We start from the raw sequence: 16,687 nt of genomic DNA, 5'->3' as shown, positions 1-16,687 counted from the left end.
AGGCAACTATTAAAACTCAAATCTTCAACATTTCTTCTCTTATCCTCTCTCAGCTGGTAATGTTGCTTCTTGTTTCACTGAAAATGGAAGCCATCGGAAGACAGTTTTCACACTAGCTGCCTATTTATTTGCATGTTTACTCATTGTCTCATATTCTTGTATGATAATTGGAGTGTCCGTGCTCCATTCTTAGGTCTTCCTGTCTGCTGTGTCCTGGTTTCCATCTCCTCTTGCCTACTGGAAGGCATTGTTCCAGTAATTCTCTTTCTTCCGTCGTCAATTTTTTGATCCTTTTAAACGTTTGTTCACATCGACATATAAACATGTTTTAATTTCTCTTACCTTAAAAAATGAAAACTTGACACCATATGCTCTTTGACTTGTCACCCCATTCTTTTTCCTTTAAAGACTTGTATCATATATACTTGTCTTTTAATTCTTCCATTCTCTCTTGTATTCATTCTAGTCAGCCTTTCTTCTCCTCTCCCAACCATACTGGAACTGAGGTCCCCGATGACCTGTTAAAAATACAGTGGCTGGCCGCGGTGGCTCATGCCTGTAATCCCAGCACTTTGGGAGGCCGGGGTGGGCGGATCATGAGGTCAAGAGATTGAGACCATCCTGGCCAACATGGTGAAACCCTGTCTCTACTAAAAATACAAAAATTAGCTGGGTGTGGTGGCCCTTGCCTGTAGTCTCAGCTACTCGGGAGGCTGAGGCAGGAGAATTGCTTGAACCTGGGAGGCGGAGGTTGCAGTGAGCCAAGATCACGCCACTGCACTCCAGCCTGGCGACAGAGCGAGACTCCGTCTCGAGAAGAAGAAGAAAAAATACAGTGGTCACTTTTTGGTTTTCATCTTACTTGTGAGCAGCATTTGACACAGATGATGGATCCTCCTCCTGGAGGCACTTCGTTTGGTTTCCAGGACACTACCCCCTCCTGGCTCACCTCATGTTCCTTGGTACTTCTTTTTCAGTCCCCACTGTGTATTCCTTCTTATCTTTGTGATCTCTAATTATTGGAATGCCAAGAATCTGCCTTAGCCATCTTTATCTTTTTAGTTGTTCAGGACAAAAACTTTGGAATCTTCCTTGATTCCTTTTATTTACCCTTCCTCCACCTCCCCAGTCAACCCATCAGCAAATCCTGTCAGCTCTACCTTAAAATGTATTTGGGATCTATTTTTCATCACCTCCACTGCATCCATCCTAGACCAAGCCATTACTTCTTGGCCTCGTGATTGAAGTAGTTTTCTAACCAGTCTCCTAGCTTCGTGCCTTTGTCCCTCCTTCCTCTTCCCTACCCCTCCAGATTTTTACTACAGTAGCCAGAATTCTGTATTTAACAGATGAGTCAGAACATGCAGTCTTACAGTTAGAACACTCCAGTGGATCTCCCTCTCAATGCTTTTTGGTTTTAAAAATACTAGCATCTTAAAATGTCCAAAATCAAACTGCTGATTTTGCCCCGAAATCTTTTGTGTCTTCCCCATCTTAGTAAATGTACATTAGTAAATGTAACTCCAGGAGTGCAAAGCTATTTGTCTTTTTTTTTTTTTTTTAAATCTGTACCACTTACAGCGGTACCTGGCACTTGGTAGGCACTCAGTATTTACTGAATAAATGAGAAGAAATCAGTCTTTCAAAGAGCAGGGTAAGAGAAGTGTTCTAAGTAGTATGAACCATAAGTGCAAAAGAACCTGATGGGGCCTAAATTTGGCATGTTTAAGGAACTGAAAAGAGGGCCAGCCTGGACATGGTGGCTCATGCCTCTAATCCTAGAACTTTGAGAGGCCAAGGCAGGAGAATTGCTTGAGCCTGGGAGTTTGAGACTAGCCTGGGCAACACAGCGAGACCCCATTTCTGCAAGAAATTAAAATATTAGGTATGGTGGCTTGCAGTACTCAGGAGGCTGAGATGTAGAGCCTGCAGTGGTGACCCCTGATTGCTCCACTGCACTCCAGCCTGGGCGAGAGCCAGACCCTGTCTCAAAAAAAAAAAAAAAAAAAAAAAAAAAAGCCAGTCTGGCAGGAGCTTAGGTACTGTATAAATTTCCTGTTGCTACTACAGCAGCAAATTCCTATGTACTGTTGTAAAGTTCTGGTGGTCAGAAGTCCAGAATCAGGCTCCAGGGGTTAAACATCAAGGTGTGGGTAGGGGTTCTGGAGAATGAGTTTCCTTACCTGTTTCAGCTTCTAAACACCTGGGATCCCTTCCCCATCTTAATGCCATCAGCGCAGCGTATTCGAATCTCTGTCTCTGATCCCTACTTTGCTTGTTTCATCACCTTCTCTGAACGACCTTCCTTTGTTTCTCTTGTAAGGACCTTTGTGATCACATCATCTGGCCAGCCTGGGTAATCCAGGGTAATCTCTTGACCTCAAGATCCTTAACTTAATCCCATCTGTGAAACTCTTTTTGCCAAGTAAATTCACATATTCACAGGTTCCAGGGATTAGAACCTAAACATCTTTGGCAGGGGTGAGGAGGTATTCAGCCTGCCACAGTTCATGAAGGGTGAGTGGCCGGAGATAAGGTCTTAGATATTGGCAGGTACCAGATCATGATAGATCATGATAGGGAGTCTGTTTTTCAGTCATAGTGCTGAAGGGTGTCAGTAGGGGAATGATATGATTTGATGTGAAAAAGTCTCCCCGGCTGCTGGATGGCGATTAGACTGTTGGGATCAAGAGCAGAAGGCCTCAGCTTTTTATTCATAACATCGTATGGTGGATCTCAATCTTGGCTCTACATTGTGATCACACCTCAAAGCAGTTATATCTGAAACACAGGGCTGGACCCAATTATCAGCTTTTTTTTTTTTTTTTTTTTTTAAATAGAGCATTCTAATTGTAGCGAAGGTTAAGAACCACTAGTCTCATAGATCTGAATCCATTTTACTTTTTCAGCCTTAGCTCAATAGGAGCTTCTCCCATCCGTCACTTACTGCATGGGCTACTTGGCCATTTCTTAGACAAACTTCCTGTATTCCCACCTGTGCCTTTCAAAATATACCTAGTCTAGGGAGGCCTATGCGGACTATCAGGGCCCAGCTGCTAAACTCACCTCCAGAAAACTTCTCCAGTGCCCTGTAGTAGGAATGATTTGCTTCCTTCCCCAGCTCCCATTTGTACTTAGATTTCTCAGCCCTGATCACAGTCAGCTGTATATTATAGCCTCCTTTGCTTATTTACTCATGCCTTCAACAAATATTGTATCACTTGGCTAAATGCTCTGCTAGACACCAGGATTTATTACAATGCAAAGACAGTCCTGGTTGGGCGTGGTGGCTCACACCTGTAATCCCAGCACTTTGGGAGGGTGAGGTGGGCGGATCGCTTGAGGTCAGGAGTTGGAAACCAGCCTGGCTAACATGGTGAGACTCTGTTTACTAAAAATACAAAAATTAGCCAGGCTAATTAGCTGAGATGCACTCCTGTAATCCCAACTACTGAGGAGGCTGAGGCACTAGAATCACTTGAACCCAGGAGGTGGAGGTTGCAGTGAGCCGAGACCATACCACTGTACTCCAGCCTGGGCGACAGAGCAAGACTGTTTCACACACACACACACACAAAAGACCTTGTCCTCCAGGTCTTCCAGCAGTTTATATATGGAGGTAGGAGTGGGTAGACTTGCAATAAGAATACTCCGAGATAATTGTTCAAATGGAGATTTGTCCAAGTGCTGTAGGAACATGGGGTTTTCAGAGGCAGGTTTTCAGCTATTTCAGTATTTGAGCTAAAAAACTTGAAGGATGATTTGGTATTTGCCTGGTGGTGAGCAGGGCATGGGGAAGGGAAGAGTTTTCTGAGACAACATGTGAAAGGCAGGGGATGGGAGAGAGATTGCAGTGTTTCTTAGAGACCATGTAGTTAACAGTATTGCTTCAGTGCTCAACAGTGCTCAATGAAGACAGTGTCAGAAGCAAGTATGGGGCATTAGATTCTGTGATCTTCTATGCTTTATGTGAAGGAGTTAAATTTTATCCTATACTTGTAGGGATGCCATTGAAAAATTTGAGCAGTAGAGTGACATGGTATGATTTCCATATTGGGAGGATTGCTCTGGGTAATGTAGAGGAGAGGCTGGAATAGAGAGGGATAAAGGCAGGGAGGCTGTTGAGTGGCACTAGGAGAGGAACAGGAGCAGGTTCGTTGTCGTTGAGGGGCATTGCAGTGAATTGAGGTGTGAACCACTCTTAGAAGCCTAAGGTTATGGGGCCGGACATGGTGGCTCACGCCTGTAATCCCAGGACTTTGGGAGGTCAAGGCGGGTGGATCACAAGGTCATGAAATCGAGACCATCCTGGTTAACACAGTGAAACCCTGTCTCCACTAAAAACATGCAAAAAATTAGCCGGGCTTGGTGGCACACGCCTGTAGTCCCAGCTACTTGGGAGGGTGAGGCAGGAGACTCGCTTGAACTGAGGAGGCAGAGGTTGCAGTGAGCTGAGGCTGTGCCATTGCACTCCAGCCTGAGCGACAGAGCAAGACTCCATCTCAAAAACAACAACAACAACAACAAAAAAAAAACAGGCTAAGGTTGTAAAAGGAAGCAATGCTTTGGGAAGGTAGAGGATTGAAGGGGAGATTCAAGATCAGGGTTCTTAAAATCTTTTTTGCCTAATAAGTGGCCTTGAAGAAGTTTATATGCATATGCTGATTAGAAAGATTCAGTAGAGGGGGCTTGGTGGCTCATGCCTGTAATCCCAGCACTTTGGGAGGCTGAGGCAGGCAGATCACCTGAGTTCAGGAGTTCAAGACCAGCCTGGCCAACATCGCTAAATCCCGTCTTAACTAAAAATACAAAAATTAGCTGGGCGTGATGGCACTCACCTGTAATCCTAGCAATTTGGGAGGCTGAGTCTGGAGAATCGTTTGAACCCAGGAGATGGAGGTTGCAGTGAGCCAAGATCATGCCATTGCACTCCAGCCTGGGTGATGAGCAAAACTCCATTTCAACAACAACAACAAAAAAGAAAGATCCAATAGATAGACTTGAAGGTAGAAGAAAATGTAAATAAAGGGGAAAATGATGAAACAAGTCCCAGAGGAGGCATGAAAAGAAGTTATTCTGAGCACAAATAATTGGTTTAGCCTTGGATAAGAAGAGAAGGAGTTGTGAGAAGGGATCATGGAACTAAGGATGCAGTCAGATGATTTTGTGAAGGAGCCAGAAACCTTGAGATTATCCCTAGTAGCCTCGGCTTGCTCTGTGACTTGGGAGAGAACAGGTGAGGATAGGTGTTAAGTTTGTAGTAGCATCATCTGCACCCCAGAGTTTTCTCAGAAAGTGCAGCCTAGGGGCAGGAATGGAGCAGCTGAGACTTGGATTATTACCTGGGGTTTTTGCCAGATGATTTGAGGAGGATGGGATGGAGGATCTGCATGTGTCCTTTTCCTAGGTTTTGAATTCCTGATGCTGTAACCACATTATTTTATCTTCTATTTTGATGAGTATGCAGTTTTGCATGCAGTGACTGTGTAAACACTGAATATCCTTTTGCTTCTTGACCATTTATTTTTCCTACTAGGATAGTAATGATGACACTGAAGATGTTTCCCTGTTTGATGCAGAAGAGGAGACGACTAATAGACCAAGAAAATCCAAAATCAGGTAGGAGGAGAAGTTGCATGAACTGTGTTAGTGTCCAGTGCTGTTCTGTATGTATGTCGTCGTTTCGCTGTGCTTGTGAATACTGCCTGTTGCTAGTTTGACAACATGCAGTATTTAGTGTAAGACCAAGATGACATTTCAGATTTTCTTGCGAATAATTGGCATATGGAATTTTACTTAATACTGAGTTTTAAAATTAGCAAATCCAATTATTTGAACACCTGTGTTTTAATTCTGTGCTGTTTTCCAAGAATGTACCATTTCTTCATATAGTTTCTATAGATACATTTTGATTTATTGTGCACATTTCAAAATCACGTGACATTTCTATTCTAAATTTAATTCTCTCTAAATTCACTTACTGAAAGCAGATTCTACCTGAACCCTGCTAAAATGCTGTTTTTCACTTTTCTTTCATCTTTCATGCCAGTCACAAAAGACCACATATTGTGTGATTTCATTTGTATGAAAAGTCCAGAATAGGCAAATCTGTAGAGACAAGATAGATTAGCTGTTGCTAGATACTGAGGGGTTTGAAGGTAAATGGGGAATGACTGCCAGTGGGTACAAAGATTCTGTCTGGGGTAATGAAAAGTTGTAAAATTGATTGGAGTGATGGTTGTACAACTCTGTGAATGTACTACAAACCATGAGATTGTTTACCTTAAGTAAGTAAATTGTATGATATGTGAATTATGTCTCAAAAAAGGTGTTAAAAAACAAGAAACAGGCTGGGTGCAGTGGCTCACGCCTATAATCCCAGCGCTTTGGGAGGCCGACGTGGGTGAATCACGAGGTCAGAACTTTGAGACTATCCTGACTAACACGGTGAAACCCCCCTACACTAAAAAAAAATACAAAAAATTAGCTGGGCGTGGTGGTGGGCGCCTGTAGTCCCAGCTACTCAGGAGGCTGAGGCAGGAGAATGGTGTGAACCTGGGAGGCAGAGTGCAGTGAGCCGAGATCGTGCCACCACACTCCATCCTGGGCGACAGAGCGAGACTCCATCTCAAAAAAAAAAAAAAAAAGAAAAGAAAGAAGCAAAACAAGAAACTACCTGATAACTTTGTCTTAATTTCTGAAGTGGTTTCTGAGGGCTAAGGAATTCTTTTGGCATGATTTGAAAATATGATTCAGATTCTAAGATATAGTTTCCTTATTTCTCCAAGCGAGGTAAAGTTCTTTATTATATATTTTGTGAAAGTTTATATTCAATGAAGTGTTAAAGTCATCTGTGCATAGTGTATTTTCTGTGACAACAGGGCCTAGTCAAATAGTGGGACTTAAGAAAAAGCGAGGTAGGACGTTTGCTTTCTCCTAAAGTCATCTCTTATTTTGACAAAACTCTTCACATTTACACCACGGCTAAAACATTTTTTCTCTACATTTGCTAGTACCTGTAGTAAAATGTAATTGCATATTGTGTTTTGGTTTTCAGACATCCAGTAGCATCATTTTTCCACTTATTCTTTCGAGTCAGTGCAATCGTCGTCTATCTTCTCTGTGAGTTGCTCAGCAGCAGCTTTATTACCTGTATGGTGACAATTATCTTGTTGTTGTCGTGTGACTTTTGGGCAGTGAAGGTAATTTTGATTGTTTTTATTTGAAAATTATATTTAATATGAAAATGATATATAAAATAATGAGAGCATTTTGCATTAGTATTAATCTTTTGTTACTTCAAACCTTGTCTGTGTTAAAGTGCTAGATATATCAAATTGCATGTAGATTTTTTTTTTCATTTTTTCCCTTTGACAATACAAGATGAGACATGTAGGTTACTGTGCTGCTGATTTTTCTGTGCCATATTCTAACCTACATCAGCTTCAAAGTCAAATAAACAAATGTGACTAGCAATCATAGACCCTACAATGTTGCTTCTAATCCATACCATGGGTTTTGCTTCAGGCTTACCTGTAGGTGTGCTGTATATAATTTCTAGATAAGGCCCCAGTGTAGGTTGTCCACAAATACTTAAAAAATACCTACCTTTTGCAGAAGCTCCTATGGATGCTTTAGGGCAGTGTTTCTCAAGCTTGCCACCCACTGAATATTTGTCGGTGTCCAAATATTGGAGGTGGGAGGAGTGTGCTATTGACATCTAGTGGATAGAGGGCAGATATGCTGCTAAATATCCTAACACACAGGACAGCCCCCTGCAACAAAGAATTACCCAAAATGTCAGTTGTGCCAAGGTCGAGACACTCTGCTGTAGGGGATAGAAAGGAGTGTAAGAAATGGTTTTAAACTCAAGAACAATGATTAGAGAGATGGATGGATGGATAGATAGGTACATGGATAAATAGATAATCAAGTAAGCATAATAAAATATTAAATATGGACTCTAGATGATATTTGGGTATTCGCTGTAAAATTTAACTCTGTATGTTTGAAAATATTCATAGTAAAATAGTGGAGAAAAAAAATCAAAGGCTAATTTTGGAGTTTCAGAGACATATACTGATTCAAAGACCAGTAAGATGTTACAACCCTATTCATACCCACCAATGTATCCATTTTTAGATCTTTTAATTCTTGTTTTTTTGAGATGGAGTTTCACTCTTGTTGCCCAGGCTGCAATGGCATGATCTTGGCTCACTCACAGCAACCTCTGCCTCCTGGGTTCAAGTGATTCTCTTGCCTCAGACTCCCGAGTAGCTGGGATTACAGGCATGCACCACCATGCCTGGCTAATTTTTTTGTATTTTTAATAGAGAGTGGGTTTCTCCATGTTGGTCAGGCTGGTCTCGAACTTCTGACCTCAGTGGATCTGCCCGCCTCGGCCTCCCAAAGTGCTGGGATTACAGGCGTGAAACACCGCGCCTGGCCATCTTTTAATTCTTACAGATATCAGAAGTGGTTGGCTTGGTGATGGCCAGTTTCCATAGGCCACATAATGCCGAGAAGGAAGATTTAAAAGGTCTGTTTTCTTTAGGTTTTTCTTTTGTTCACTCTTCTTTGGCTTGCATTTATTTGAATATCTTCTGTTACTTTATGCTCTAAAGTATTTAGTACATACCTACTCACAGTTTTGATATGCGTTTCTTTTTGTTGTTCATAAAATTTCTATTCAGCCAAATAGAATATGCTTTCCAGTCAGATCTTCCTGGTAATTTCCAAACTCTTAAAATTTTTCTGGGTTTAGAGTTTTAAAAAATGTGATCAAAATAGTTTATTTTCTGATAAGGTTTTGTTTTGTTTGTTTTTGTTTTTTTGTTTTTAAACAAGGGCTTAAAAAATGGCACCCTTTTATCCTTGGCAAAATTGTAGATAGCCAAACAATGGAGATATGAAGCAAAATTAAGAAGTCAAGAATAGGTAGGTTATTAAGTGGACTTTGGATAAGCAGGGTTCTGAAACAGTTAAAATAGAGATGTGTCATAATTGTTATAAATCTCAATGTACTTACTAAAAAAACAAAAAAGCAATCTTTATCTAAACCCCCAGGTGTCCAATCTTTTGGTTTCCCTGGGCCACAGTGGAAGAAAGAATTGTCTTGGGCCACACATAAAATACACTAACATTAGCTGATGAGCTTAAAAAAAAAAAAATCACACACAAAAAAATCTCATAATGTTTTAAGAAAGTTTACGATTTTCTCGGCCAGGCGGTGGCTCATGTCTGTAATCTCAGCACTTTGGGAGGCCAAGGCGGGCGGATCACGAGGTCAGGAGATCGAGACCATTCTAACATGGTGAAACCCCGTCTCTACTAAAAATACAAAAAAAATTAGCCGGGCATGGTGGCGGGCGCCTGTAGTTCCAGCTAACCTGGAGGCTGAGGCAGGAGAATGGCGTGAACGCGGTAGGCAGATCTTGCAGTGAGCTGAGATCGCGCCACTGCACTCCAGCCTGGGCAACAGAGTGAGACTCTGTCTCAAAAAAAAAAGAAAGTTTATGAATTTCTCTTGGGCCACATTCAAAGCTGTCCTGGGCAGCATGAGGCCTGTGGGCAGAGGGTTGGATAGGCTTGCCCTAGGTGATGTTAATGAAGATAAAGAAGAGGTAGAGAACGGAAAATAATTTAAACGCATGTTTAAATGCTAAAGCTTATATTGGTTTTTATTTTATTCTTCACTCTGACAAATTGAGTAAAAAAGGTTAAATAATGGTTTTAAAAATTTAATGACAACTATTAGTAAAATTTAAAACAAGTCATGTATCTTCTGAAACATAAGAGAAGATGGAACAAGTAAAACAGTTCATAGAGCAAAAGAAGGAAAACAAAGCAAGTGTCAAGGAAGCTTAAATCAGAAAGCACATGTATAAGGTGATGTAAGTAATGCAAATTCATTATTATAGTGAATGTAATTTGATTAATATACCCATTTAAAGACAAGAATATTAAGATCGGGTCAGAAATCAAAGTCCAAACAAAAGATCTAACCAAATTAATGACATTAGAAAAAATAAAAGAAGGCAAAGATAACATCAGATCAACTCAAACCAAAAGAAACTTGGCATTGTATGATTATCAGATGAGATATGAATCAGAATAAGCACAAAGAGGAACAAAAAAATGTCATTTTATGAATCACAGTGAAGATCATTCAGAGTAAAATTATATCACACTATGTATTAAAAAAATTAGAAATATTAGAAGATAGAAAGCATTACGATAAGTCTAACAAACTACAATCTTTAACAAACCAAAGTGCCAAAAATAACTAAGGTCTGAAGGATCTGAATGAAATAATTAGCAACATCAATTTAATAGCAGTTTTTGGGACTTTGTATGACAGAATACTTTCTTGTAAAGTGCCTGTGGAGCATTTACAAAGATTGACTAAATATCACTGTGAAGAAAATTGAAATAAAATTGCCCAGAGCACCTACATTTTCTAGTCCAATGAAACAGAACTAGAAATTAATAGAAAGTGGTTGTCAAAATTGGAATTCTTTGTAAAAAACCAACTGTTATGTAATTGGGTTTAAAAGGAATCAAAAAACTGTAAATATAGGTTATTTATACCTTAATGGTGATCATTTACAGTCAAGCTTTCTGAATATGTCAAAAACTGAATTCAGAGGGAAAATAATAGAAAGAGGGAAAATAATGGACTGCTTGAATCCAGTTTCAAAAATAAGCAATAGGCCTGAGAAATTAGGAAAATAAGCTAATAAAGATAAAAGCAGGAAAGGGTTGGAAAATGGGAACGTGGAAGAGTTTGAAAGTATTCTGAGAGCATTCTTTGAAAATACCTCTGGTTTAGATCTCCCTTGCCAGCCCTTTTTTTTTTTTTTTTTCCACTTAACATCTCTCCCGTAGAAATTTTGGTTTCATAAGACTCTTCCTTTTCTTCTGTATTCCTTTCCTAAGGAGTGCCATCTGTGCTTCTGGTTTTGATTGCTGATCTGTAAGCTGTGTTGCCTCCCAGATCTGTATCTCCATTCAGGTTTGTCTTCACAACTCAAGGCCTCTCCATGTGTCTTCTTCACGTTTTTATGTGGCTGTCTTGAAGGCATCTCAGATCTTTTTTTTTGAGGTGAAATCTCGCTTTGTTGCCCAAGCTGGAATGCAGTGGTGCGATCTCGGCTCACTGCAACCTCCGCCTCCCGGGTTCAGGCGATTCTCCTGACTCAGCCTCCTTGGTAGCTGAGACTACAGGCATGTGCCACCATGCCTGGCTAATTTTTGTATTTTTAGTAGAGACAGGGTTTCGCTATGTTAGCTTGTCTTGAACCCAAGTGAGCCACCATGACTGGCCAGGCATCTCATATCTTAACATGTGTAAAATACTACTTGTCATCTTCCACTCCCCAAAAACTCTTCTTCTTTAAGTGTTACCTTTCACGGGGTCTGGAATCACTACTTTTTTTACTTGAGCAAACCAGAAATGTATCAGTTGCCTCCTTCCTACTCCATATCTTATTAATGACCAAGTCCCATAAATCCATAGATTATACTTTATTCATTAGGGCGTCAGTGCCTACTACTCTATCTGGAATGCTCTTCTTGCTCCCACATCACCTTAAGACAGGGATTCCTAATCTTTTTATGCCATGGGCCCCTTTCATAGACCATGATAATGTTTTCACGTATATAAGGTACATAAGATTACAAAGGAAGTCACTTATATTGAAATATAATTTAAAAATATTAAAAAAGTAAATTTTTGATTGAGTGATATGTGTAGTAGTCCCCCCATTATCTGAGGTTTCACTTTCTGTGGTTTCAGTTACTGTAGTACGCTATACTAAACAGTAAGATATTGCATGAGGAGAACCACATTCACATAAATTTTATTAGATTATGTTGTTATAATTGTTCTATTTTTATTTCTTATTAATCTCTTACTGTGCCTTATAAATTAAACATTATCATAGGTATGTATGTATAGGAAAAAATATAGCATATATAGGGTTTGGTATTATCCACAATTTCAGGCATCTTCTGGGGGTTTTGGATTGTATACCCTGCAGATAAGGGAGGACTATGATACTTTATACATTTATTAATGGTAAGATCTAGTGGCAGGTCTAATAACTACTTTCACAGCAGTAGTGAGCATAAACAATATTTTGAGATAACTGCAGCAAGTATAGTATGAAATGAAAAATGTCTGTGGTTTCTATTGTGTCAGGCTGTTTTTAATTTTATCTATATTCGTAGTTTGTTGTCTCCATTAATAATTTAAAGATATGCTAACTACTTTCAAAGCAGTGGTGAGCCTAAACAGTATTTTGAGGCTGGGCGCGGTGGCTCACTCCTGTATTCCCAGCACTTTGGGAGGCTGAGGCCGGTGAATCACCTGAGATTAGGAGTTCAAGACCAGCCTGACCAACATGGATAAACCCCGTCTCTACTAAAAATACAAAATTAGCTGGGCGTGGGGCGCATGCCTGTAATCCCTGCTACTTGGGAGGCTGAGGCAGGAGAATCACTTGAACCTGGGAGGCAGAGGTTGCAGTGAGCTGAGATCGCCCTATTGTACTCCAGCCTGGGCAACAAGAGCAAAACTCCATCTCAAAAACAAAAAACAAAACAAAACAAAAAAAACCTACAATATTTTGAGATAACTGTAGCAGGTATAGTACAAAATAAAAAAATGTCTGTGATTTGTTTTGTCAGGGTGTTTTTAATTTTACCTACATTCGTAGTTTGTTGTCTACATTCATAATTTAAAGATACGTTAAATTTCAGCCAGAGGTTAATGGAAATGAAGATAACATTTTTTTTACCCATCGAAGTTCACAGAACCACTGAATCTATTAGTGGACATCATTAATTAAACATCCCCGGTACTATTGATTCTTATTTATTCTTTAAATTTCATTCCAAATGTTGATTCCTCAGAGAGTCATTTTCTGATACCCAGACTAGATCAAATTTCGCTGTTATACTCTTCAATCATCCCACACTTTTCCCTTGCAGGACTTTACCTCAGTTGATAATGGTACATTTGTACATTGGTTGTCTGCTTCCTCTTCACCTCTTTCTCTGAGAAAAGAGATGGATCTGTTAGTCACTGTTGTATTACCAGCACATAGTAGATGCTCAGTAAATGTTTGTTGAGTAAATAAACATTAGGAAAGCTATCAAAGGAATTTGTTACCTTAGTAAGTAGGAAAAGAGCTTGGTACACTTGAGAGACTGACTGAAGGCTAGTGTATATAACCATTTTTGGGGATATGTAGTTGTAAAATATATGTAGCTATAGTCAGGATGTAAGGTAGGTCACAGTAACCAAATAGCAAGGAGTTTAGGGAAAATTAGGGAACGGGAGAAAGGGCAAATTGTTCATGAGGGAAAAGAGAAGGGGTAATGTTTATGGGTAGACTTGTGGCTTGCTCTGTTACCTCTACCTTTACTAGTACTGCCATTATCATTTTACTTAATCATTTAGCCAGGCCTGATATATAGTAGTCTTTGCTAACTGGATATTATGAAGGTAAAGCTGAAGGTTTTTGTGTGTGAAATGTTACACTAAGATATGAGCTGATGATAGATCTTTAAATAATGCTTTTAAAATGTGCCTGTTTACATTAACCTTCACCAGAATGTCACAGGTAGACTAATGGTTGGCCTACGTTGGTGGAATCACATTGATGAAGATGGAAAGAGCCACTGGGTATTTGAATCTAGAAAGGTAAAGTGCCTTTTTTGTTTTAAATAGTGTTATCAGCTAAATTATTTGTAGATTATATTTAAATATTAGAAGATGAAGTATTCAGAATTGAAAACACTTAGCAAATCACTTGGCATGTCAGTACTAAAGGAGATGGCCTTCTAGAATTTAATGCATTTTTCTGTCTAGTTCAGACCAGAAACAAGCAATACACAGAACAGAATCCTTTGAGGAAAGACGCTGGGTCAGCGTTTATACAGTGTGCTAAGCTGCCTGCCAGGGACTGCTGATAAAATACCTCTGTGTTGCCTTCGTTAGTATCTCCATGAATCCCTCTATGCCCAGCAGATAACTGCTTTCAACATCTTGTTCTGTCTTTGCTCCTGTGGTCGTCTTTCCTTTCTGGGCAGGAAAAAGGAGGAGGAGGAGTGCAACTGGATAGAAAAGCTGATCAGAGCACTCTATTCTTCAAACTTCTGCCTTCAGGAGCCCTGGGGGTCCCGGTCTGTTTTGGGTTAGCCTGCTACAGTATAGTGAATATTCACTTTCCTCATGGAAATAAGTTTTGGAAGCAGAGGACCAAATTCTTGGCGACAGTACATCAAGGGTATTGACAAGTTATTTTAAGAAAGTGGCACTGTGTTCAATGAGCCTGTATTCTTTTATATTATGGAATCTACCTTGGACACAACTTACTACCCTTGTAAATTCCTGGGTATTGCTAAGACATTTTGATAATTGTCTTGAATCCCTTAATTCCATTTTTTTTCCCCCTCTGGATGCTAATTTGACCTTTTAGTCTCCAGAATGATTATAACTGTGATTTCCTTGATCCTTAGTCAGAAAGGTATCATTTAGAGCTTCCTTATGAATAAGTAGTACAAGTGCAAGAAGAATTGAATAGAAGCCTATCAGAGACCACTCTTTACTGTCATGTGTTGTGGTAAACCATCCATCCTGTCCTGAAAATGCAAAATGCAAAATTCTTGAGTTAATATAGATCAGTTCCTAAAATTACAAGAGTGGAAGTCATGTTTTTTTGGCTTCTGACTTAGGACTTGGGCTGTCTGTATTAATATTTGAACTTGTGAGTAATATGTTTTTTATTAAACATGTTGAACTTTTTATTGATAAATCTCACAACATGATAATTGAATTTATGTTCTTTTATAGGAGTCCTCTCAAGAGAATAAAACTGTGTCAGAGGCTGAATCAAGAATCTTTTGGTTGGGACTTATTGCCTGTCCAGTGCTGTGGGTGATATTTGCCTTTAGTGCACTCTTCTCCTTCAGAGTAAAATGGTTGGTGAGTATCAATGTAGAACTTTCAAATAATCCATTAAGATGTCTGATGGTAATCATAGGAAGCAACAACCGAGTCCTTATCATTAGGGATGTGTGAAATTTTTTCACACAATATTTACTGATATCAGGTATATTTTGACCTTAATTATGTTTTTCCTCCTAATTTGTAGTATTTTTTTTAGTTCTGTTTTGTGATACAGGTTCTTTTTTTCTTTGTGTGTGCTCATACATTCATACTTCTTTGGATTTGGAAACTTACTATCTTTTTCAGTTCTTCTAGTAGTTACCTTTAATTACTTTATATCATTACCCTCTTTCATGAATTAGGAAATTTATTCAATATTTGTAGATTTCCTGCTCTGGAAAATGGGAAAGTTTACACTCATATGATTTCTTTAACTTCTCCCTGCTCCTACCTCTAGAGTTTTGCTTATTGTGGTCTTATTTTAGTCCTTGTAGTGGTTTTCTTTGTAACATTAATTAATGTACTTTAAACCTGTTTATTGACTTAATAGACTCTGTTTAGAAAGGGAAGAAAATAAACACTCATATTCCTTCCTATGAGTCTCCTCCTTTCTTTCTTGTTTGTTCCAGTGTTATTTTTGTGTTACCAAGTATTATAATAGTTATCTTTTGAAAACATATTTCTTAGTGGGTGTTCAGTCTTTGATCTGTTTTTTAAAAAAATCGATTCACCAGTCTTACTGCAGCTTCTCCTTTTACTTATTGGTTGGTTAAATTTTCTTTTGACTCATGTTTAAACATATGAGCCTATTGACCATTCTTGAATGATGACCTGGCTGGATTAATATTCTTGGGTCACAGTTTGTTTCCGTTTGGAAGATGCTATTCCATCATTTTCTTATATTGAATATTTTGGAGAGGTCTGAGGCCAGGCTTACTTAACCTTTGTAATCTCTCCCCATAAGGTTTTGTTTTGTTTTTTTTAGTTCGTGTAACCCGGATGTATCTGTATTTATCTTTCCATATCAATTTTCTGGAGCCTGTGTGCCTTTCTGAGACAGGCAGACTAAAGTTTTACTTGGAATCAGGAAAATTTTTTTTTTTGTTAAATCTTTGCATTTATTTATGTTCTATGTTTTGACCTTTAATTTTGAAGTATTAGTTATGTCTATGTTGGATCATTTTTATTTGTTCTCGTCTACTATTTTCTTGTTGCTGTAATTATTCATTTCCTTATTTATTCAGCAATTTTAAGAGTTCACTGTTATGTCAGAGCGGCCTGGGGACACAGGGGCATAAGTTAGGGGACAGGTAAACAAGATGACTGTTCCAGTAGAGCTTGTGTTCTAGTGGAAGGTAGACAGACAGTAAAAAATACAGTAGGGTATGTTACTTAATGATACAAAGTAATGGGGTAGAGAGGGCAGAGGAGAGAACAGTAACTATTTTAGGTGCTCAGCTAAGGCTTCTCTCTGTATTTCCTTAGCTTTGTCAGCTCCGTTTTCATCTCCTGTTATCTCATCCTCATGCTTTTTGAGTTCTTATCTTTAGATTTTTCTATAGGGTGAAATATTCCCAGGAATGCTTTTATTTTGATGGTTTTTTTTTTCTTTCTGAGTAGATTCTTCACCTATCTTCTGTATACTGTGCTTCTTTTTTCTTTTTTTGCTATAGTTTTGCATAAATGCACTTCCCTTTGTCCTTATCCATTTTGCTTATCCTTACAGTGACA

General features: G+C 39.1%; 1 protein-coding gene across 13 annotated transcripts in view; it reads left to right on the top strand.

Moving 5' to 3' along the window:
- Window positions 1-16,687, top strand: part of TVP23C (trans-golgi network vesicle protein 23 homolog C) — a 66,075-nt gene that overhangs the window by 2,252 nt on the left and 47,136 nt on the right. For 9 of the 13 annotated variants that reach the window (XR_013405679.1, XR_003723493.2, NM_001260706.1 and 6 more), the window contains exons 2-5: window positions 5,537-5,619; window positions 7,058-7,202; window positions 13,619-13,708; window positions 14,861-14,992. Coding sequence is in view for 11 of the 13 variants with exons in the window: in NM_001260706.1 (NP_001247635.1) it covers window positions 5,537-5,619; window positions 7,058-7,202; window positions 13,619-13,708; window positions 14,861-14,992 (450 nt within the window). In the remaining 2 variants the exon portion in view is untranslated. Of the gene's footprint in view, window positions 1-5,536; window positions 5,620-7,057; window positions 7,203-10,938; window positions 11,015-13,618; window positions 13,709-14,860; window positions 14,997-16,687 lie in introns of those variants that run through there. The other 4 variants (XM_015118621.3, XM_077968515.1, XM_015118616.3 and 1 more) reach the window with 3 other exon arrangements.

This window comes from Macaca mulatta, chromosome 16 (genome assembly GCF_049350105.2).
Source record: "Macaca mulatta isolate MMU2019108-1 chromosome 16, T2T-MMU8v2.0, whole genome shotgun sequence".
NCBI classification, from domain to species: Eukaryota; Metazoa; Chordata; class Mammalia; order Primates; family Cercopithecidae; genus Macaca; species Macaca mulatta.
This window is presented reverse-complemented; position numbering and strand designations above follow the sequence as displayed.